The sequence below is a fragment of the Colobus angolensis genome, unplaced genomic scaffold (genome assembly GCF_000951035.1).
Source record: "Colobus angolensis palliatus isolate OR3802 unplaced genomic scaffold, Cang.pa_1.0 Scaffold3, whole genome shotgun sequence".
NCBI lineage: Eukaryota > Metazoa > Chordata > Mammalia > Primates > Cercopithecidae > Colobus > Colobus angolensis.
Window position 1 is genome coordinate 19,068,752 of NW_012116265.1, and position 16,280 is coordinate 19,085,031.

At 45.0% G+C, this 16,280-nt stretch overlaps 1 protein-coding gene across 5 annotated transcripts in view; it reads right to left on the bottom strand.

Moving 5' to 3' along the window:
- DLST (dihydrolipoamide S-succinyltransferase (E2 component of 2-oxo-glutarate complex)) overlaps window positions 1-14,175 on the bottom strand; it is a 23,954-nt gene extending 9,779 nt beyond the window's left edge. Inside the window, exons 1-11 of one of the 5 annotated variants that reach the window (XM_011949553.1) lie at window positions 14,050-14,167; window positions 13,419-13,452; window positions 9,788-9,836; window positions 6,002-6,057; window positions 5,806-5,880; window positions 5,223-5,278; window positions 4,014-4,125; window positions 1,815-1,967; window positions 1,376-1,452; window positions 1,251-1,253; window positions 389-486 (exon numbers count right to left, since the gene is read on the bottom strand). In XM_011949553.1, the coding sequence (XP_011804943.1) occupies window positions 389-486; window positions 1,251-1,253; window positions 1,376-1,452; window positions 1,815-1,967; window positions 4,014-4,125; window positions 5,223-5,278; window positions 5,806-5,880; window positions 6,002-6,057; window positions 9,788-9,836; window positions 13,419-13,452; window positions 14,050-14,112 (776 nt within the window). In that variant the 5' untranslated portion in view covers window positions 14,113-14,167. Of the gene's footprint in view, window positions 1-388; window positions 487-1,250; window positions 1,254-1,375; window positions 1,453-1,814; window positions 1,968-4,013; window positions 4,126-5,222; window positions 5,279-5,805; window positions 5,881-6,001; window positions 6,058-9,787; window positions 9,837-13,418; window positions 13,453-14,049 lie in introns of all 5 variants that reach the window. The other 4 variants (XM_011949554.1, XM_011949555.1, XM_011949558.1 and 1 more) reach the window with 4 other exon arrangements.
- Between the last annotated feature and the right edge of the window lie 2,105 nt (window positions 14,176-16,280).

The following is a 16,280-nucleotide window of genomic DNA, read 5'->3' on the forward strand; positions in this document are numbered from 1 at the left end:
GATCAAGACCACAGTGAAACCCCATCTCTACTAAAAACTAAAAAAATATAAAAAATTAGCCGGGCATGGTGGCGGGCGCCTATAGTCCCAGCTACTCAGGAGGCTGAGGCAGGACAATGGCGTGAATCCGGACAATGGTGTGAACCCGGGAGGTGGAGCTTGCAGTGAGACAAGATCACCCCACTGCACTCTAGCCTGGGAGACAGCGAGACTCCGTCTCAAAAAACAAAACAACAACAAAAAAAACAATAAACAAAGCAAAGAAATACCTCTTCCCTGACAAGTTAGTTTTAGACTCAGTACTACATAAGCAGATAAGGACAGGGGTAAATTCAAGTGTTCTCTAACAAAAAAGGGCTTAGGGGATAAGAGGGGCTAGAGACACTACCTCATGTCAATCTCGTTAAAAGTTGTCAGCATTGCACATGTATTCTGGGCCTCCTTCAGACGCTGAGCAATGCGCTGCCGCATCCTGTTCATTTTCTCCTGAAAGCGAGAGTGGAACAAGCATTGACAATCTGATCTCTCTGGGTCAAGCATTCCCCATGTAGTCAGAAAGAACATGGCTTGCCACAAGTGGATGGCCAAGGGCTATAGTATCTAAGTAAAACAAGAGCTCCAGGCTTCCCTTTCCTGTGGTGGCCCTTTCTCCTCCAAGCAAAAACATGCAAACACAGGCCAAAACTACTCACTAAGATGTGCCTGAAGCTTGACCAAGAATGAAGGCTCAGAAACGGTGATTTAAAAACCAAAACCAATTTATGAAAGAATGTAGTGTAGTGTAGTCTAGCCAACATAAGAATCATAAGAAAAAGGGCACTTTCTATTGCTAAAGACTTGCATGACAATAGCTATTTGTGGAACGGAACCTCATAAGCAACAAACTTTTGAGGCTATCATATTTTTAGGAAGTATTCTCAGGCAGAGGAACCACACTCTTGACCATACTTCCTTGAGGTTTATGTCTGCACCTGACAGCTATTGCTACTGAGTATTATCCCTTAGCTACAGCTACGTATCCCGGAAGTATAGGAATCGAGCTCACTAAACCACCTCTTGAAGTGTGTGACATCGTGGGAGGAAGGGGGTGAGTTACTAAGCTACCATCCCCTACAAATATTTAACTTACCCAAGGCTTTCAATGGTAGCATAATATAGCAGGAAAGCCACTGAACAAGCGTTCAGAAGACCTCGGGTTCTCGTCCTATCATTTGATGGTGATGTGACTATGAAGAAGTTATATGCTAAACTCCCTTTGTCAAGGTTGAGGGAATGAGTTGCCAGCCATTCAAAGGTAGGCACCACCACAACCATACTCCACTAATCTCAACACTTCCCCCTGCCTCTTTCCTGGAAGTGGTCCGCAGAGGCTTACCCGATGTTCTGAACGCAGACCTTTGCCAGCTCCTGGCTCAGCTAGTGGTGGGGCAGCGGTAGGTTTCACTGCAGACACTGAAAATGAAGAGAGGATAAAGTGGCATCAGACAAAGAAAGAAACATCTACTGAGTTTGTGCCAGTGCTTTCATATGTACTGTTACTTAACCTTCCAGATATTCTGAGGTGTATTAGTATCACTCCAACTTCACAGATGAACAATCTGTTCAGATAAATTAAGTGACTAGCCTAAAGACACACAGCTAGTAACAGAAAGCTGAGATGCAAAACAGAACTTCGGATACAAAGTCTAGAATTCTTTCTACAAAGCAGTCAACCTGGCCTGTTCAGAACCATGATTAGTCTTAGAGTTTACCCTGTGAGGGAACATATTAGACGAGATGTTCTCTCACATGACACGTGGGAGTTGGAAGCCTACCAGGTTTGCTAGAAGGAGGTTGTGAGGGTGAGGGCACTGGTGGCATCTGAGTGGGTATGGGTGCTGCAGGGGGAGGAACTGGTGCTGCTGTAGGTTCTGCCTTTGGGGCTGCAGCAGCAGGAGCTTCGGCCGGTTTGGCCTTAGCAGGAGCAGCTGAAAAACAAGAAAAGTAGATGCCACTGGCACTATCTGAAATGGAAAGCAACCAAATCACAGCTACTAAGCCAAATTTAGTGGCAAAAACTCTAGCTCCAATCAAGTAACAAATGTCTACTGGGTATCAGCAATATGCAAGGCACTATGAGACACATACACAATGACATAAGGCACTATTCGCTATTCCTCCGGGTCCCTAAATGTCCATCAGATAACTGGCTCAATTTAGCTCCCTTCTCCATTTCACAGGTTTCTACTGAATAAATTCAGCAAGTACTTTCAAAGCACCTACCAAGCCCAAGAAAATGTAAACTTCCAAAAGAAAAAAAAAGTCTAGGCAATTTAAAATATTGAAATGCATACCTAAACGTATTTCTAATTACTGATATTCTCCATCCTCTATTCTAACATTATATATGCAAGACTACTACCAAAAAATAGGCTGGATGCAGTTGCTTATGTCTGTAATCCCAGCACTTTGGGAGGCCAAGGCAGGCAGATCACGAGGTCAACAGATCAAAACCATCCTGGCCAACATGGTGAAACCCCGTCCCTACTAATACAAAAATTAGCTGGGCGTGGTGGCACGCACCTGTAGTCCCAGCTACTCAGCAGGCTGAGGCAAGAGAATCACTTGAACTCTGGAGGCAGAGGTTGCAGGGAGTCAAGATCAGGCCACTGCACTCCTGACTGGGCAACAGAGCAAGACTCCATCTCAAAAAAAATAATAAATAAAAAAAAATTAAAAAAAAAAAAATTCATCGGCCAGGCGCGGTGGCTCAAGCCTGTAATCCCAGCACTTTGGGAGGCCGAGATGGGCGGATCACGAGGTCAGGAGATCGAGACCATCCTGGCTAACATGGTGAAACCCCGTCCCTACTAATACAAAAATTAGCTGGGCGTGGTGGCACGCACCTGTAGTCCCAGCTACTCAGCAGGCTGAGGCAAGAGAATCACTTGAACTCTGGAGGCAGAGGTTGCAGGGAGTCAAGATCAAGCCACTGCACTCCTGACTGGGCAACAGAGCAAGACTCCATCTCAAAAAAAATAATAAATAAAAAAAAATTAAAAAAAAAAAAAAAAAAAATTCATCGAGGGCTAACTTAGGCTTAAGAAAGTGCTTCATCCAGGATGACTCATAGATCACTGAGGACAAGTAATAATCTCACAACTTTAAATGAAATGTTTGTTTCTATTTTTCACCCATCTGGACATTACATCCAGGGTTAGTGCTAAGACAAACTTCTGCAACAGGAGGACTACCCTTATTTCCTAGCCTTCTACCATATATGGTTTCTACTCCGAGCTTCTGGTCTTGCCTGATTAACCTCAATCATGTGGTCGATCTGCCTTATTAGTGTAACAATGAAAAAGAAATAGACATTTGTGACTCGTTGGTCTACGAGTATGATTCTCGCTTAGGAAAAAGAAATAGAGTTTTTAGTGGTTATGAAATTTCACTAAGAGTCAGATAAACAGTTATTAATCTCTAATCCTATCAGGTCTAGTACAAAGTATTTTGTTTCTCATTTCTTCCCAAAAGAAATACCAACCCTTCCTAGAGATATGAGAGAATAGATGTGAAAAGAAACAACACTGAATTCCCCATAATAGACAACGAGCATTTCCTTTGAGCATTACATCAGCGCTCAAAAAGTTCTGAAGCATTTCAGATTTTGGATTTTCAGTTGTGGAGCATTTCAGATTTTGGATTTTCAGTTTTGGAGCATTTCAGATTTCGAGTTTTCAGATTAGGTATGCTCAATCTGTATATCTATAAGAAAAAGGTTCAGTTTCTCAGCTCCTGCTAAGAAACACCCATGGAAAGAACAGAGTATAAGGTTTATTTTTTAAAAAATAGACTTTTCTTCTAGAATTTGACATTTAAAATTCACACTATATATAAATTTACCCCTTATTCCCTCAACTAAGGGCAGCTGGAATGATAGAGTCTTTGACATATCAGGGAATTAGCACATTATGCTCAGTCCCAATCCCAAGAGGGAACAATGGAGACCTTGACCACCAGGAGAACTTCTTTACCACCAGTTTTCCTGAGTGTGAAAAGTGGAGTGCCTCCTTCGACTTTTCCCCCATCAGGTACCAAAAGAGCTTCAATCACGCCATTTGCTGGTGATGGAACCTGCACAGATGTCTGGAAGAGGAAGACAGATGGAGAAAGTCCAAATGTTTATCCAGCATTAGAAAATTAGCTGTATAGAATCTCCAACGAAGCCGGGCACGGTGGTTCATGCCTGTATTCCCAGTACACTGGGAGGCCAAGGCAGGTGGATCACTTGAGGTCAGGAGTTCAAGACCAGCCTGGCCAACATGGTGAAACCCCATCTCTACTAAAAATTACAAAAATGTAATCCCAGCTACTTGGGAGGCTGAGGCAGGAAAATCACTTGAACCTGGCAGGTGAAGCCAATATCGCGCCATTGTACTCCAGCCTGGGTGACAGAGCGAAACGCCATCTCAAAGCAACAACAACAACAAAAACCTCCAATGAGTCACAAGAGTTGCAACACAATATATAAGGCCCTGCACACAAACAACTAAGGCCACAATTTCAGAGCAAGGGTGATGACAAGTCAACGCTATTGTGAAATTCACTCTTTCTGTCCTTTCTCAGAAACATTCAGGCAATATTCAGTTAATAGGTTTCCAAGTGATACAGGAAAAACTGGAAACAGCTTACTTACCCTCCTCACCCCCTCACCACACACTACAAGACTAAAGCTACTAAATGAAGTACATAGTACACACACAGCAAACAATTTAAAGTTAAATGCAGGTCAGGCGCGGTGGCTCACACCTGTAATCCCAACACTTTGGGAGGCAGAGGCAGGCAGATCACCTGAGGTGAGTAGTTTGAGACCAGCGTGGCGAAACCCTGTCTCTACAAAAAGTACAAAAATTAGCCGGGTGTGGTGGCATGCGCCTATAATCCCAGCTACTAGGGAGGCTGAGGCAGGAGAATCGCTTGAACCCAGGAGGTGGAGGTTGCAGTGAGCTGAAATCAGGCCACTGCACTCCAGTCTGGGCAACAGAGCAAGACTCTGTCTCAGAAAAAAAAAAAAGGAAGTTAAATGTAAAAAGTTTTTTTTTTAATTGAACGAATCCAATAATTTTACAACTGAGGTTAGAGCTAGTTAAAAATTATCTCTAAACAATGGTTAACTCCCTGTTTCTTTCATTAGGTTAACTAAGGGAAGCCCATGAAAAACTGGTAATATAAGATAAGCCTACCTTGTCAGTTTCAATCTCACAAACCACTTCATCTTCTGCAACGGTGTCTCCAACAGCTGAAAAGACAATCAAAGGCTACCTGTTAGCGGGGAGCCTCCAGTATGTTACAAGAACCCTTTCCTACAGGGCCAGCAGAAAGTACGTATGTAAAGAAAAGGGCAGAGCTATAAATTCTACAACTATCCTTGGGGGAGGGGAGAATTTTAGAAAGCACTTAAACTTAAAAAGTGAGAGGAGCCAGGCACAGTGGCTCACGCCAACACTTTGTGGCAGGCCAAGGCGGGCAGATCACCTGAGGTCAGGAGTTTGAGATCAGCCTGACCAACATGGTGAAACCCCATCTCTACTAAAAATACAAAAAACTTGGCCATGTGTGGTGGTGGGCACCTGTAATCCCAGCTACTAGGGAGGCTGAGGCAAGAGAATCACTTGAACCTGGGAGGTGGAGGCTGCAGTGAGCCGAGATCATACCACTGCACTCCAGGCTGGGAACAGAGTGAGACTCTGTCTCCAAAAAAAAACAAAAAAACAAAAAACAAAAAACAAAAAGAAAAAAAGAGAGAAAAAAAGAACTAAATCTCACCTTTCTCCCACCTGACATCTCCCTCTGTGACAGATTCTGCAAATGCTGGGGTTTTGACTGTAACCAAGTCATCCTCTAGGAAAAATGCAAAAAAGAAAATCACAAGTAGTTCATTTTTCATTGTTTTTCTTTAATTAAACTCAATCAATTGTTGCTTTTCCCATAAAATTCCATTCCCAAGAAGGCAGGTACTTACTGCATACAGCTGTAGTTCTGAAGAAGCGAACACTGAAGATACTGTTGTTGTTAATGCTACAAAAGAAACGCACGTTAACTCCTTTAGCAGGTGAACCACTCACACTTTAGTTAAGGCCCCATGGGTCACCTTTCCCTTAAACAGTGACTCTTGACCAGGGGTGTCCATCAGTGTCACTTGGGGAGGAACTTTTTCAAAGTTCACATGTCTAGGCCTCTCCCCCAGGGATTCTGACTCAGCAGGTCTGGAGTAGAGCCTAATGACCCAGGTACCTTAGAAGGTGAGCTCCCCAAGTATGCCCAGGCACCTGTGTTGCAATGCAATGCCAGCTCTCACAAAACAGACTTACATTTGGTTCTTTAAAGAAAAAATAAGCACCTTGGTCCTTTGTAGACCAAAAGGACTTAGATTCTTTTTTTTTTTTTGAGACGGAGTCTCGCTCTGTCGCCTGGGCTAGAGTGCAGTGGCCCGATCTCAGCTCACTGCAAGCTCCGCCTCCCGGGTTTACACCATTCTCCTGCCTCAGCCTCCCAAGTAGCTAGGACTACAGGCGCCCGCCACCTCACCCAGCTAGCTTTTTGTATTTTTTAGTAGAGACGGGGTTTCACAGTGTTAGCCAGGATGGTCTCGATCTCCTGACCTCGTGATCCGCCCGTCTCGGCCTCCCAAAGTGCTGGGATTACAGGCTTGAGCCACCGCACCCAGCCTAGGACTTAGATTCTTGATTTGGTTTTTTGTTTTTTAAGAGACAGAGACTTGCTCTGTCACCCAAGCTGGAGTGCAGTGGCATGATAATAGTTCACTGGAACCTCGAACTCCTGGACTTAAGGGATCCTCCCACCTCTGCATCCCAAGTAACTGGGACTACAGGCACATGTCACCCAGCTAATTTTTTTAAATTACTCTTTGTAGACTATGGACTTCATTGCCCAGATGGGTCTCCAAGATCCTGCCCAAAGCGCTGGGATTACAAGAGTGAGTCACCATGTCCAGCCAGGTCTCTTTCTTAACTAAATCCAGGATAGATATATGGCTTGCCCAGGGTACAAGCCATTGTGCAAGGTATAATGGAATTTCTGCCTTCAAGATAACAGATTCAGATCAGATAAGGCAGCAAGATTAACAAGGCTATCTCGGGAGTAAAACAAGGTGTTATGCCAAAAAAAAAACAAACAAACAAACAAAAAACCCAAAAACAAAAAAACCACACACAAACTCCATATGGTATCTCCTACTCAGTTCTCTTGCTAGAAAGCAGCACATCAATACATTCTGGACTCATTCAAAACGAACCTCAAAGACCAAGGCATTTACTAATATGGACTTTACAGTAAATAACAGAAACTGGAGAATAAACTCACCCTGTATGCACAAAGCCATTAACAGTGGTTACCTCTGAGGGGTGAGAGATGTAGACATACATGGTATCTCTGGTTATGTGTTGCACACTTACACCATTTGGGAGAAAGATTTGGATTGATGGGGACTTTCACTTTTTACACTTTAGGACTGTTTGAATATTCTACAACAAGCATTTTTATAATAGAAAAGTAAAATAGATTTAAGTTGCCTTTAGGTATTTTTACTTTCATAACGTCAAAATAACTGTAAGATCTATGTATAACCAAGAAAAAAATGAAGATATTTAAAAACTACAGAATACAAAATGTTCTACATATAGTCTGTAACCATGTAAAGTACATGACTACAGGCAAGAACTAACAGGTAACATGCAAGTGCAGAGACTGCTCTGCAAGTCATCCAGGAACCCAGAGCGGTGGCCACCACTACCAAGAGGCATTCGGGTGGCTAGAGAACAAGGATAAAAAAGTCTTCTCATGGACACCCTTTTTACTTTTTGAATTTTTAACCATGTAAATATAATACTATTAAGTAAAAACATAAAACCAAAAATTGTTTTACAATAAAAGATTTCTTAAATAAAGTGGGTACCTTATTCACAGAAAAGGCACAACACACATAAAGATATTGGAATAGGGTGACATGATTAGGGGCGATCCCACACACAGTTCACTTTTTCCTCATTATTTACTTTCAAATATTTAGTGTATTTATGGTAGAGATTCATGATTGTCCCAATTTTCATTTAATTGCAGATAAGTAATACATTTTGAATATCTAAATAACTAGATGTTCACTGCAGAATATTAGAAATAGCAAAAAGAATACTTACAATGGGATCATACCACACAGTAGAAAATGAAATCATTTTGTAACCTGCTTTTTCCCACTTTTCATAGTGTGAACACGTGAACGTGCTACAGTTTAGCCAATCCCTTGCTCTCTGCCATTTTGAGATAAATCTGGTTATACCAGTTCTTTAGTATAGATTCCTAGAGATGGAATTGCTAGACGAAAAGGTACACACAGGCCAGGCCATGGCTCATGCCTGTAATCCCAGCACTTTGGGAGGCTGAGGCGGGCGGATCACCTGATGTCAGGAGTTAGAGACCGGCCTGGCCAACATGGTGAAATCCCGTCTCTAGTAAAAATACAAAAATTAGCCAGGTGTGGTGGTGTGCGCCTGTAATCCCAGCTACCCAGGAGGCTGAGGCAGGAGAATTGCTGGAATCCGAGAGGCAGAGGCTGTAGTGAGCCGAGATCACGCCACTGCTCTCCAGCCTGGGCAATAGAGCAAGACTCCGTCTCAAAAAAAAAAAAAAAAGAAAAGAAAAAAAGGTACACACATTCAAAGACTTATAACTATCAAATTGTCCTCCAAAATAACACAGGAATTCATATTTCTAGTACTGAGTGCAACATTTACTCAATTTAAAAAAACCAGCCAGGCACCGCAGCTCATGCCTGTATCCTCCACTTTGGGAGGCTAAAGCAAGTGGATGGATTGCTTGAGCCCAGGAGTTTGACACCAGCCCGGTTATCACGGCGAAACAATCCCATCTCTACAAAACATACAAAAATCAGTCGGGCATGGTGGCACGTGCCTGTAGTCTCAGCTACTCAGGAGGCTGAGGTGAAAGGATCTCTTGAGCCCAGGAGGCTGAGGATGCAGTGAGCCAAGATCAGGCTACTGCACTCCAGCCAAAGTGGCAGAGCAAGATCCTGTCTCAAAACAAACAACAACAACAAAAACCCTCATTGTGATGTACAGTAAGAAGCTCATCCGCTGACCCCTTCACTTTGAGGATTCTCCCTGTAGAGAAAACAACCTGATAGCTGTTGAACAGGTAAGTAGAGAGCATTCTCTTAGCATCACCACGAAAACATTTGGAATGCAAAGCAGCATTTAAGCAACATTCATACGCAGAAGTTAATCTAAAACACACAAGGGTGGCCTTTCTCCAAATTCTGCATTATGCAGTAACAGCACTCCCTCCAAACTAGTCAGTCCCAGGACTCAACCAGTTTTAAGCTTTTACTGTTTTTAAAAAATGCTACTGAGAGGATGCTCTCAATCTCCACAATAAATGTAACCTCGAGCCTTTCAGTTGCACTGACATCCAAATAGATTATCTAGGAGCACCCTTCTATATCCCATAGAAAGAGGGTTCCAACTTAACTTTCATTACAATCTAAACACCTGTGGAGAGCGGGCACACTCCTAGTTCAACACCTGACATGGAGCTGATGCTCAAGGAACATCACATGGGAAAAGTGAACATCGAGGTTACTCTAAGGACTCAACATAATCACCTCAATTTCTAGGTCTGGAGGCCAGTGAAGAATTCAGATGGTCAAATTTAGAACTTTATGTCTTAATAAATAACCCGTGGCCACATGTCTGTACTCCCCAATGATACTTACACAACCTTCCTGCTGTTAGGGTAACCTGGTCCCTGGCATAAGGAGACCCCTGCAAGAAACAAAATAACTCTTAACCAACAACTCTTATCTCACAAAGGATACATGCTGGGAATGGAAAAGAGGTCTGCTCACCCCCAACCCTGAGACAGAGCAGGATCAACGGCAACAGATATAATCTTTATCATAGAGTCCTGCTTCTCAAACTTTTCCAAAGTAGCCTTAGTGGCACAGAGCAACTGGGTATGTGAGATTGAGTGGGAATGTGTTTGGCCGGGGAGGAAAGAGAAAAAATTTGATGGCACAGCCCAAAGTAATTATATAATCTCATTTTCCTTAAAAAGTCAGAACTTTTCATTATTCCTGTATGCTTTCATAATAAAATGTCTCTACTCGCCAAGTCTTCAAATACAACTGAAGCCTAAGACAGGGGATGGCTTATACTGTGACTATACATAACCCAATTTGAGAAGCAAGGAGGATATTTGGTACGGGTTTGAAAAGACTGGGTTGGAAATCTTATCACCCGAACCCTAGTAGTAAAGATTTGGCTACTTTAGGTTCAGGTTCTCCAGCTTGTCCTAGGGCTGAGAGAATCATGTCCCCATCTTTCAGTGTATTGACTTCCCATGCCATTCTGAAGTCTTCCGCCCTGGTCACTCTCAACAACGTAAAAGCCCCTTTCTGCCCACCAGCTGTCCTTATCATAGTTAACTGCATTTCCCCAACTGATGACTAGTAACTACAGCTGCCTCTTCTGAATTCTTTCTTATATCTTTTTTCTTTCAGATTAACAATTCTTTCTGAACCATAGGCTCAAGAGACACCAAATGAGAGCTAGCTCTCTCTTATGCCCACCTCCTCACAAACAACCCAACACAGGTAAGCCAGTCACCTCTATGTCCAGCAGCCAATGACTATGCAGTGCAAATTCTAAGCATAGTATGTTCTTGAACTAGAATAGCTGGTGCCCCACACTGATTTTGGGAACCTGGAGTCTAATTCAGAGTTCATCCTACGGCACATTTCATTTGTACAGCGCTTTAGTGTTTATAAAAAGCTTTCCTATAATGACCTCACTTTGATTTTACAGTCTCACAACTCTCTGAAGTGGAACGACCAACTGCCATTATTCCCATTTCATATAAGTAGGGCTTCTGGAGGTTAAGTGACTAGCCCAAGGTGAATCCCTGAGCCTAAATGCAAATCCCCAAGTGCAAGTTCTTTCCATTGTCCTGCCCACCTATAAAGTGGAGAAAATGTTCACTGACAGTATTCAGGGTTCCCACTTGAAAAAAATATATACATACACACACACACACACACACACACACACATATATATATATACATATATATATATATATTTTTTTTTTTTTGAGACGGAGTCTCGCTCTGTCACCCAGGCTGGAGTGCAGTGGCCGGATCTCAGCTCACTGCAAGCTCCGCCTCCCGGGTTTATGCCATTCTCCTGCCCCAGCCTCCCGAGTAGCTGGGACTACAGGCGCCCGCCACCTCGCCCGGCTACTTTTTTGTATTTTTTAGTAGAGACAGGGTTTCACCGTGTTAGCCAGGATGGTCTCGATCTCCTGACCTCGTGATCCGCCCGCCTCGGCCTCCCTACGTGCTGGGATTACAGGCTTGAGCCACCGCGCCCAGCGAAAAATATATTTGTTATTGAGAGTCCACTACAAGCTGACATTGTGCTAGGTGCCTTATGTTCTCATAACTCAGGATAAAGTCCACACACTTTACATGATCCTGTACCGTCCAGCCCACTCTATCTTTCCTGCCAGACAGATTTCTTCCCATGTCTATCACTGGTCAAGTCCTTTCCTGTCTGAAAACCTTTGCACAAGCAATTCTCTTTGCCTGGAATACATTTTCTTAGCTCTTTTATACTCAGGTCTCAGTTAAATGTCACTTCTTCAGGGAAGCCTTTACTGACATTTCCAACCCTCCCAAGCTGGGCTACATCATCCCACCCTCTCATCACACCCTTTATTCCTCTCTGGTAGTAACTACAATTTAATTATGCCCTTGTCGGAGCATAACTGTATACTTGCTCTCTCTCTGCAGCTAGCCCATAAAATCTCGAGGCTAGAGTCCATCTGTATCCCTGTTACCTAGAACAGTGGCTGGCATATAGTAAACACTCAATAAATGATCTGTTGAGTCCATGAGTAAATGAGAGCCGGGTGTGTGACCATGGCCAAGGCTTTTAAGCTCTCGTCTTGGGTTATGCACTTGTAAAATAGAAAAAATACTTTTTACTGTTTTGTGATGATTAAAAAATTCACAGAAAGCAGTCATATAAATGCTTGGCACAAAGAAAGCCCACAAGATCAACTCATTCAACAAATACTTAGGCTAGGCATATAACAGAAAATAAGCTATGGATGACACTTTTTTTTTTTTAGCTAGTGAGATAAAATCTAAACTCCTTCAAGTCTCTATACCATCTTCTATCTCATGCCACTCTCTCCGTTAACCAAAATACTCTGGCCAAATCACCTTTTTTCCAGTTCTTAAGTTCTGCCAACCTCTTTTCTTCCTCAGGGTCTTTGTACATGCCATTCTCTTTCTCCTGGGTTTCACTGGGTTAGCTCCGTCACATCCTGCTGGCCATAACTTTTTTTTTTTTTTTTTTGAGACAGAGTCTTGCTCTGTAGCCCAGGCTGGAGTGCAGTGGCCGGATCTCAGCTCACTGCAACCTCCGCCTCCCGGGTTCACGCCATTCTCCTGCCTCAGCCTCCCGAGTAGCTGGGACCACAGGCGCCCGCCACCTCGCCCGGCTAATTTTTTCTTTTTGTATTTTTAGTAGAGACGTGGTTGCACCGTGTTAGCCAGGATGGTCTCGATCTCCTGACCTCGTGATCCGCCCGTCTCGGCCTCCCAAAGTGCTGGGATTACAGGCTTGAGCCACCGCGCCCGGCCCTAACTTTTTTTTTTTTAAGACAGAGTATCGCTCTGTTGCCCAGGCTGGAGCGCAATGGTGCGATCTCGGCTCACTGCAAGCTCCGCCCCTCCGGGTTCACACCATTCTCCTGCCTCAGCCTCCCTAGGAGCTGGGACTACAGGCGCCCGTCACCATGCCCGGCTAATTTTTTGTGTTTTTTAGTACAGACAGGGTTTCACCGTGTAAACCAAGATGTCTCCATCTCCTGACCTCGTGATCCGCCCGCCTCAGCCTCCCAGAGTGCTGGTACTACAGGCGTGAGCCACCGCGCCCGGCCATGGCCATAACTTTTAAGTCACCTCCTCAGAAATTTCTGGGCTCTTCTGTCCACCCTCACATGTTTCCTTCTCAGCAGTTACAAAAATTTGCCTTTGTTCCCTTGTTTAGCAATTGACACTATCCAACTAGCCAAGGAGCTCCACGAGGGCAAGAACTGTACACTTTGTATCCACTCCTGTATCCCTAGTGTCTAGCACAGTGCCTGCCACAGTAGAAACTCAACAAATACGAGCTAAATGAATAAACGATAGCTCATGATTATGTAGCATTGTGTCTCACTACTCTCTGAACCGAACTGTCTTTAGGTATTATGATAAACACAGGCACTCCCGAGTTCCTCACAAACTGCTCTGTCCAGGAGCAGAGCATTTTAGGTGACGGCAAGGGCAGAACTTACCAGGCAGGGAACGTCTCCCTAGAGGGCAGTTCCCCTGTTGAGAAAGAAGACATTATCGACGTCACCCAAGATGAAAAAAAAAAAAACAAAAAACAAAAAAAAAAACCCAGCTTTTTCTTTTAAGTACACGCTCAAAGCTGTACCAGTGGTGGTGACAGGTGAATCTCGTAACTCCGAAGGTGAATGCAACACACCGTGCTGGCAGTCCCAATCAACACGCTGGGCCTGCCAAACTATCTCAACTTCCCAATGGGACTCACTAATACCCACTGATTTTAGCAGAGCAAGAGAAGACGGGCGCCGAATCCCGCCAGAGGACTCCGCCGCGCCTCCTCCCTAACTCTGAGTCGAGTAACTGGACGGGCGCGGCTCCCCAGCTCCAGCGCGGAGGGTGGGGTACAGCAGGAAACGTTCCCCGCGGGCTGCCTGGAGAAGGCAGGGGGCCGCTGGGCTCCGCAAAACGGTCCCGAGGGTAACCACGGCCCCGGGCCGCCCAGCCCGCGCGGCCTCCGCGTCCCAGTGCCCTTGGTGCCCAGTCTGGCCGGCGCGCCGCGCCCCTGCCTTCCAGGCCTTCTGTCCGCCCGCCAACAGACTCCTCACCCGTCGGGGCCCCGGATCGGCCAGACCGTACCTTCTGGAAGGCAGAAAGCGAGCGGCTGAACGCCCGGGACACACAGCGGGACCGCGACAGCATCGCGGCGGCGGAGCCGAGGGCGGGCGGACACCGGATATAGGGCCCGGCAACAACCGGAAGTGGGGCGGGCCGCAGTACCCGCTGACCGACGAGGGGTGTTCGGAGCGAACCACTGGCAGGGGGTGGGCGCACGGCTGCGCCTAGTTGCCAGCGCTGCAGCCCAGGAGTCCTGCGCCCTGGAGCAGGCAACCCTAAGGCGCTCTCGGGACCCTCTGCACTGCCTGTCAGCCTGAGCTGGTTCTCCTGAAGGTGTCTACGACTGTCCCGCCACCAGATTGCCCCCGGAGTCAGGCCTCCCCCTACCCTTCCACAGAACTGGCTGTGAGCTTGGCGCCCTTCTCTTTCGGGACCCAATGGCACCGCGCCGTTCCTCCTCTGTACCTTGGGAAGAGAGCGAAGGAGAGGCATGGATTTTGAATTGAAACCTTGTCAGACATGCATGCCTGATCTTACACTTGTGTGGCCTGGGGCAGATGACATTGCCCCCCACCTCCAGCATCAGGTTCCTTAACTATTAAAAAAAAACAAAAAAGCACTTGTTACTTCCCTGTCTTCCTAACCCCGAGTCAAAGAAACAGAATCCCAGGAATTTCTAAAGGGCTCCCATTGCCTTTTTACGAGCCGCATATCTTCACCAACTATAGCCTTACTTCTCAACATCTTCTGATTTTCCCCCTACGCAAATTCCAGCCAAACTAATTGTTCCCCATACATCTTGTGCATTTTGGAAGTTGTTCGTTTGTCACCCTATCCCTAGAATATAAACTCCCAGGTTTTTTTTTTTTTTTTTTTTTAATAAAGAAACCAGGTCATAGAGTTCACTGGAGCCTTGACACCCTGGGCTCAAGCGATCCCTCTGCCCCAGCCTCTGCAGTAGCTGGGACTACAGGTGCCACCATGCCAAGGTGACCTCCCCACTCTAAGTGTGCCATTCTTCCCGCTGACTTGAAGTGAAAGCACATAGCATGAGTATTCACCTTTAAGGCTCACTTCCTAATAAAAAAGATGTTCTTTAAACCTCTGGCTGAATTAGTAACACATAAATGTACGAATGAAAAAATTAACCACTTGGTGCCTGTTCATGATGGTTTCTTTATCGGAGGCATTTTGCCTGGCCCTCAGGACCTTTATTTTTCTAATTAATTTATATTTTAATATAAATTGAGACGGGATCTCACTATGTTGCCTCAAACTCCATCAGGACCTTTACAGTGCCTTCACTCACCTGAACCCTAAAAGCACTGCCACTAGAATTCTGGAAGGATGGGCCAAAGTCCTAACTAGAAATAGAGAAAACAGCTCTGCCCTGCTGCTACTCACAATCGACTCCTCAGTAGCTTTCACCTGAATTGTTTGAAAAGCTCCCTAAGCAGTTCTAAGCCTCCACTCTCGCTTTCTCTAGCCCATTATCCTTTGTATCTGTGTCAAAGATCCTTCTGAGCCTGGTGCAGTAGCTCACACCTGTAATCCCAGCACTTTGGGAGGCTGAGGCAGGTGGATCTCTTGAGATCAGGAGTTCGAGACCTGCCTGGCCAACATGGTGAAACCCCGTCTCTACTAAAAATACAAAAATTAGCTGGGTGTGGTAGTGAATGCCTGTAATCCCAGCTACTCAGGAGGCTGAGGCAAGAGAATTGCACAAGGATATTGCACTGAGGATAAAGAACAAACTCCTCAACTTGACCAGGCACCTGGTAATCAGGCTTCTGATTATATTCTGATTCTCTCCCCACATTCTCACAGATTGTGAGCTTTAGTCAAACCACACTACTGGCCATAGCCTCACTGAGCTATTTGCATGGGTTGTTCCCTCCTCCTATTTGCCTAGGGACGCCTAGTCATCCTTTGAATCTCCTTCTGAATTCCTTCCTAACCCCTCTGGCAGAGTTAACAGACAAATTTTCTATGCTTTCAAAGCCCTATGTCTGGGTCTCTACATTGCATTGTATTATTATGGCCTGTTTACCTATCTGTCTCCCATGCTGCATAGAGCAGCAGGTGGAAAGAGACGAGTTTCTCTTTTCCTGAATCCTCCAAACACAACACCTGGGACACCAGAGTTCCTGGGACTCTGTAGGTACTCAATAAATATTTGTGGAATGACTAAATACTTCCATGTTTACAACATTGGTGGACACAGCTGAAGAATCCAAGAATAGTAGTCAGGG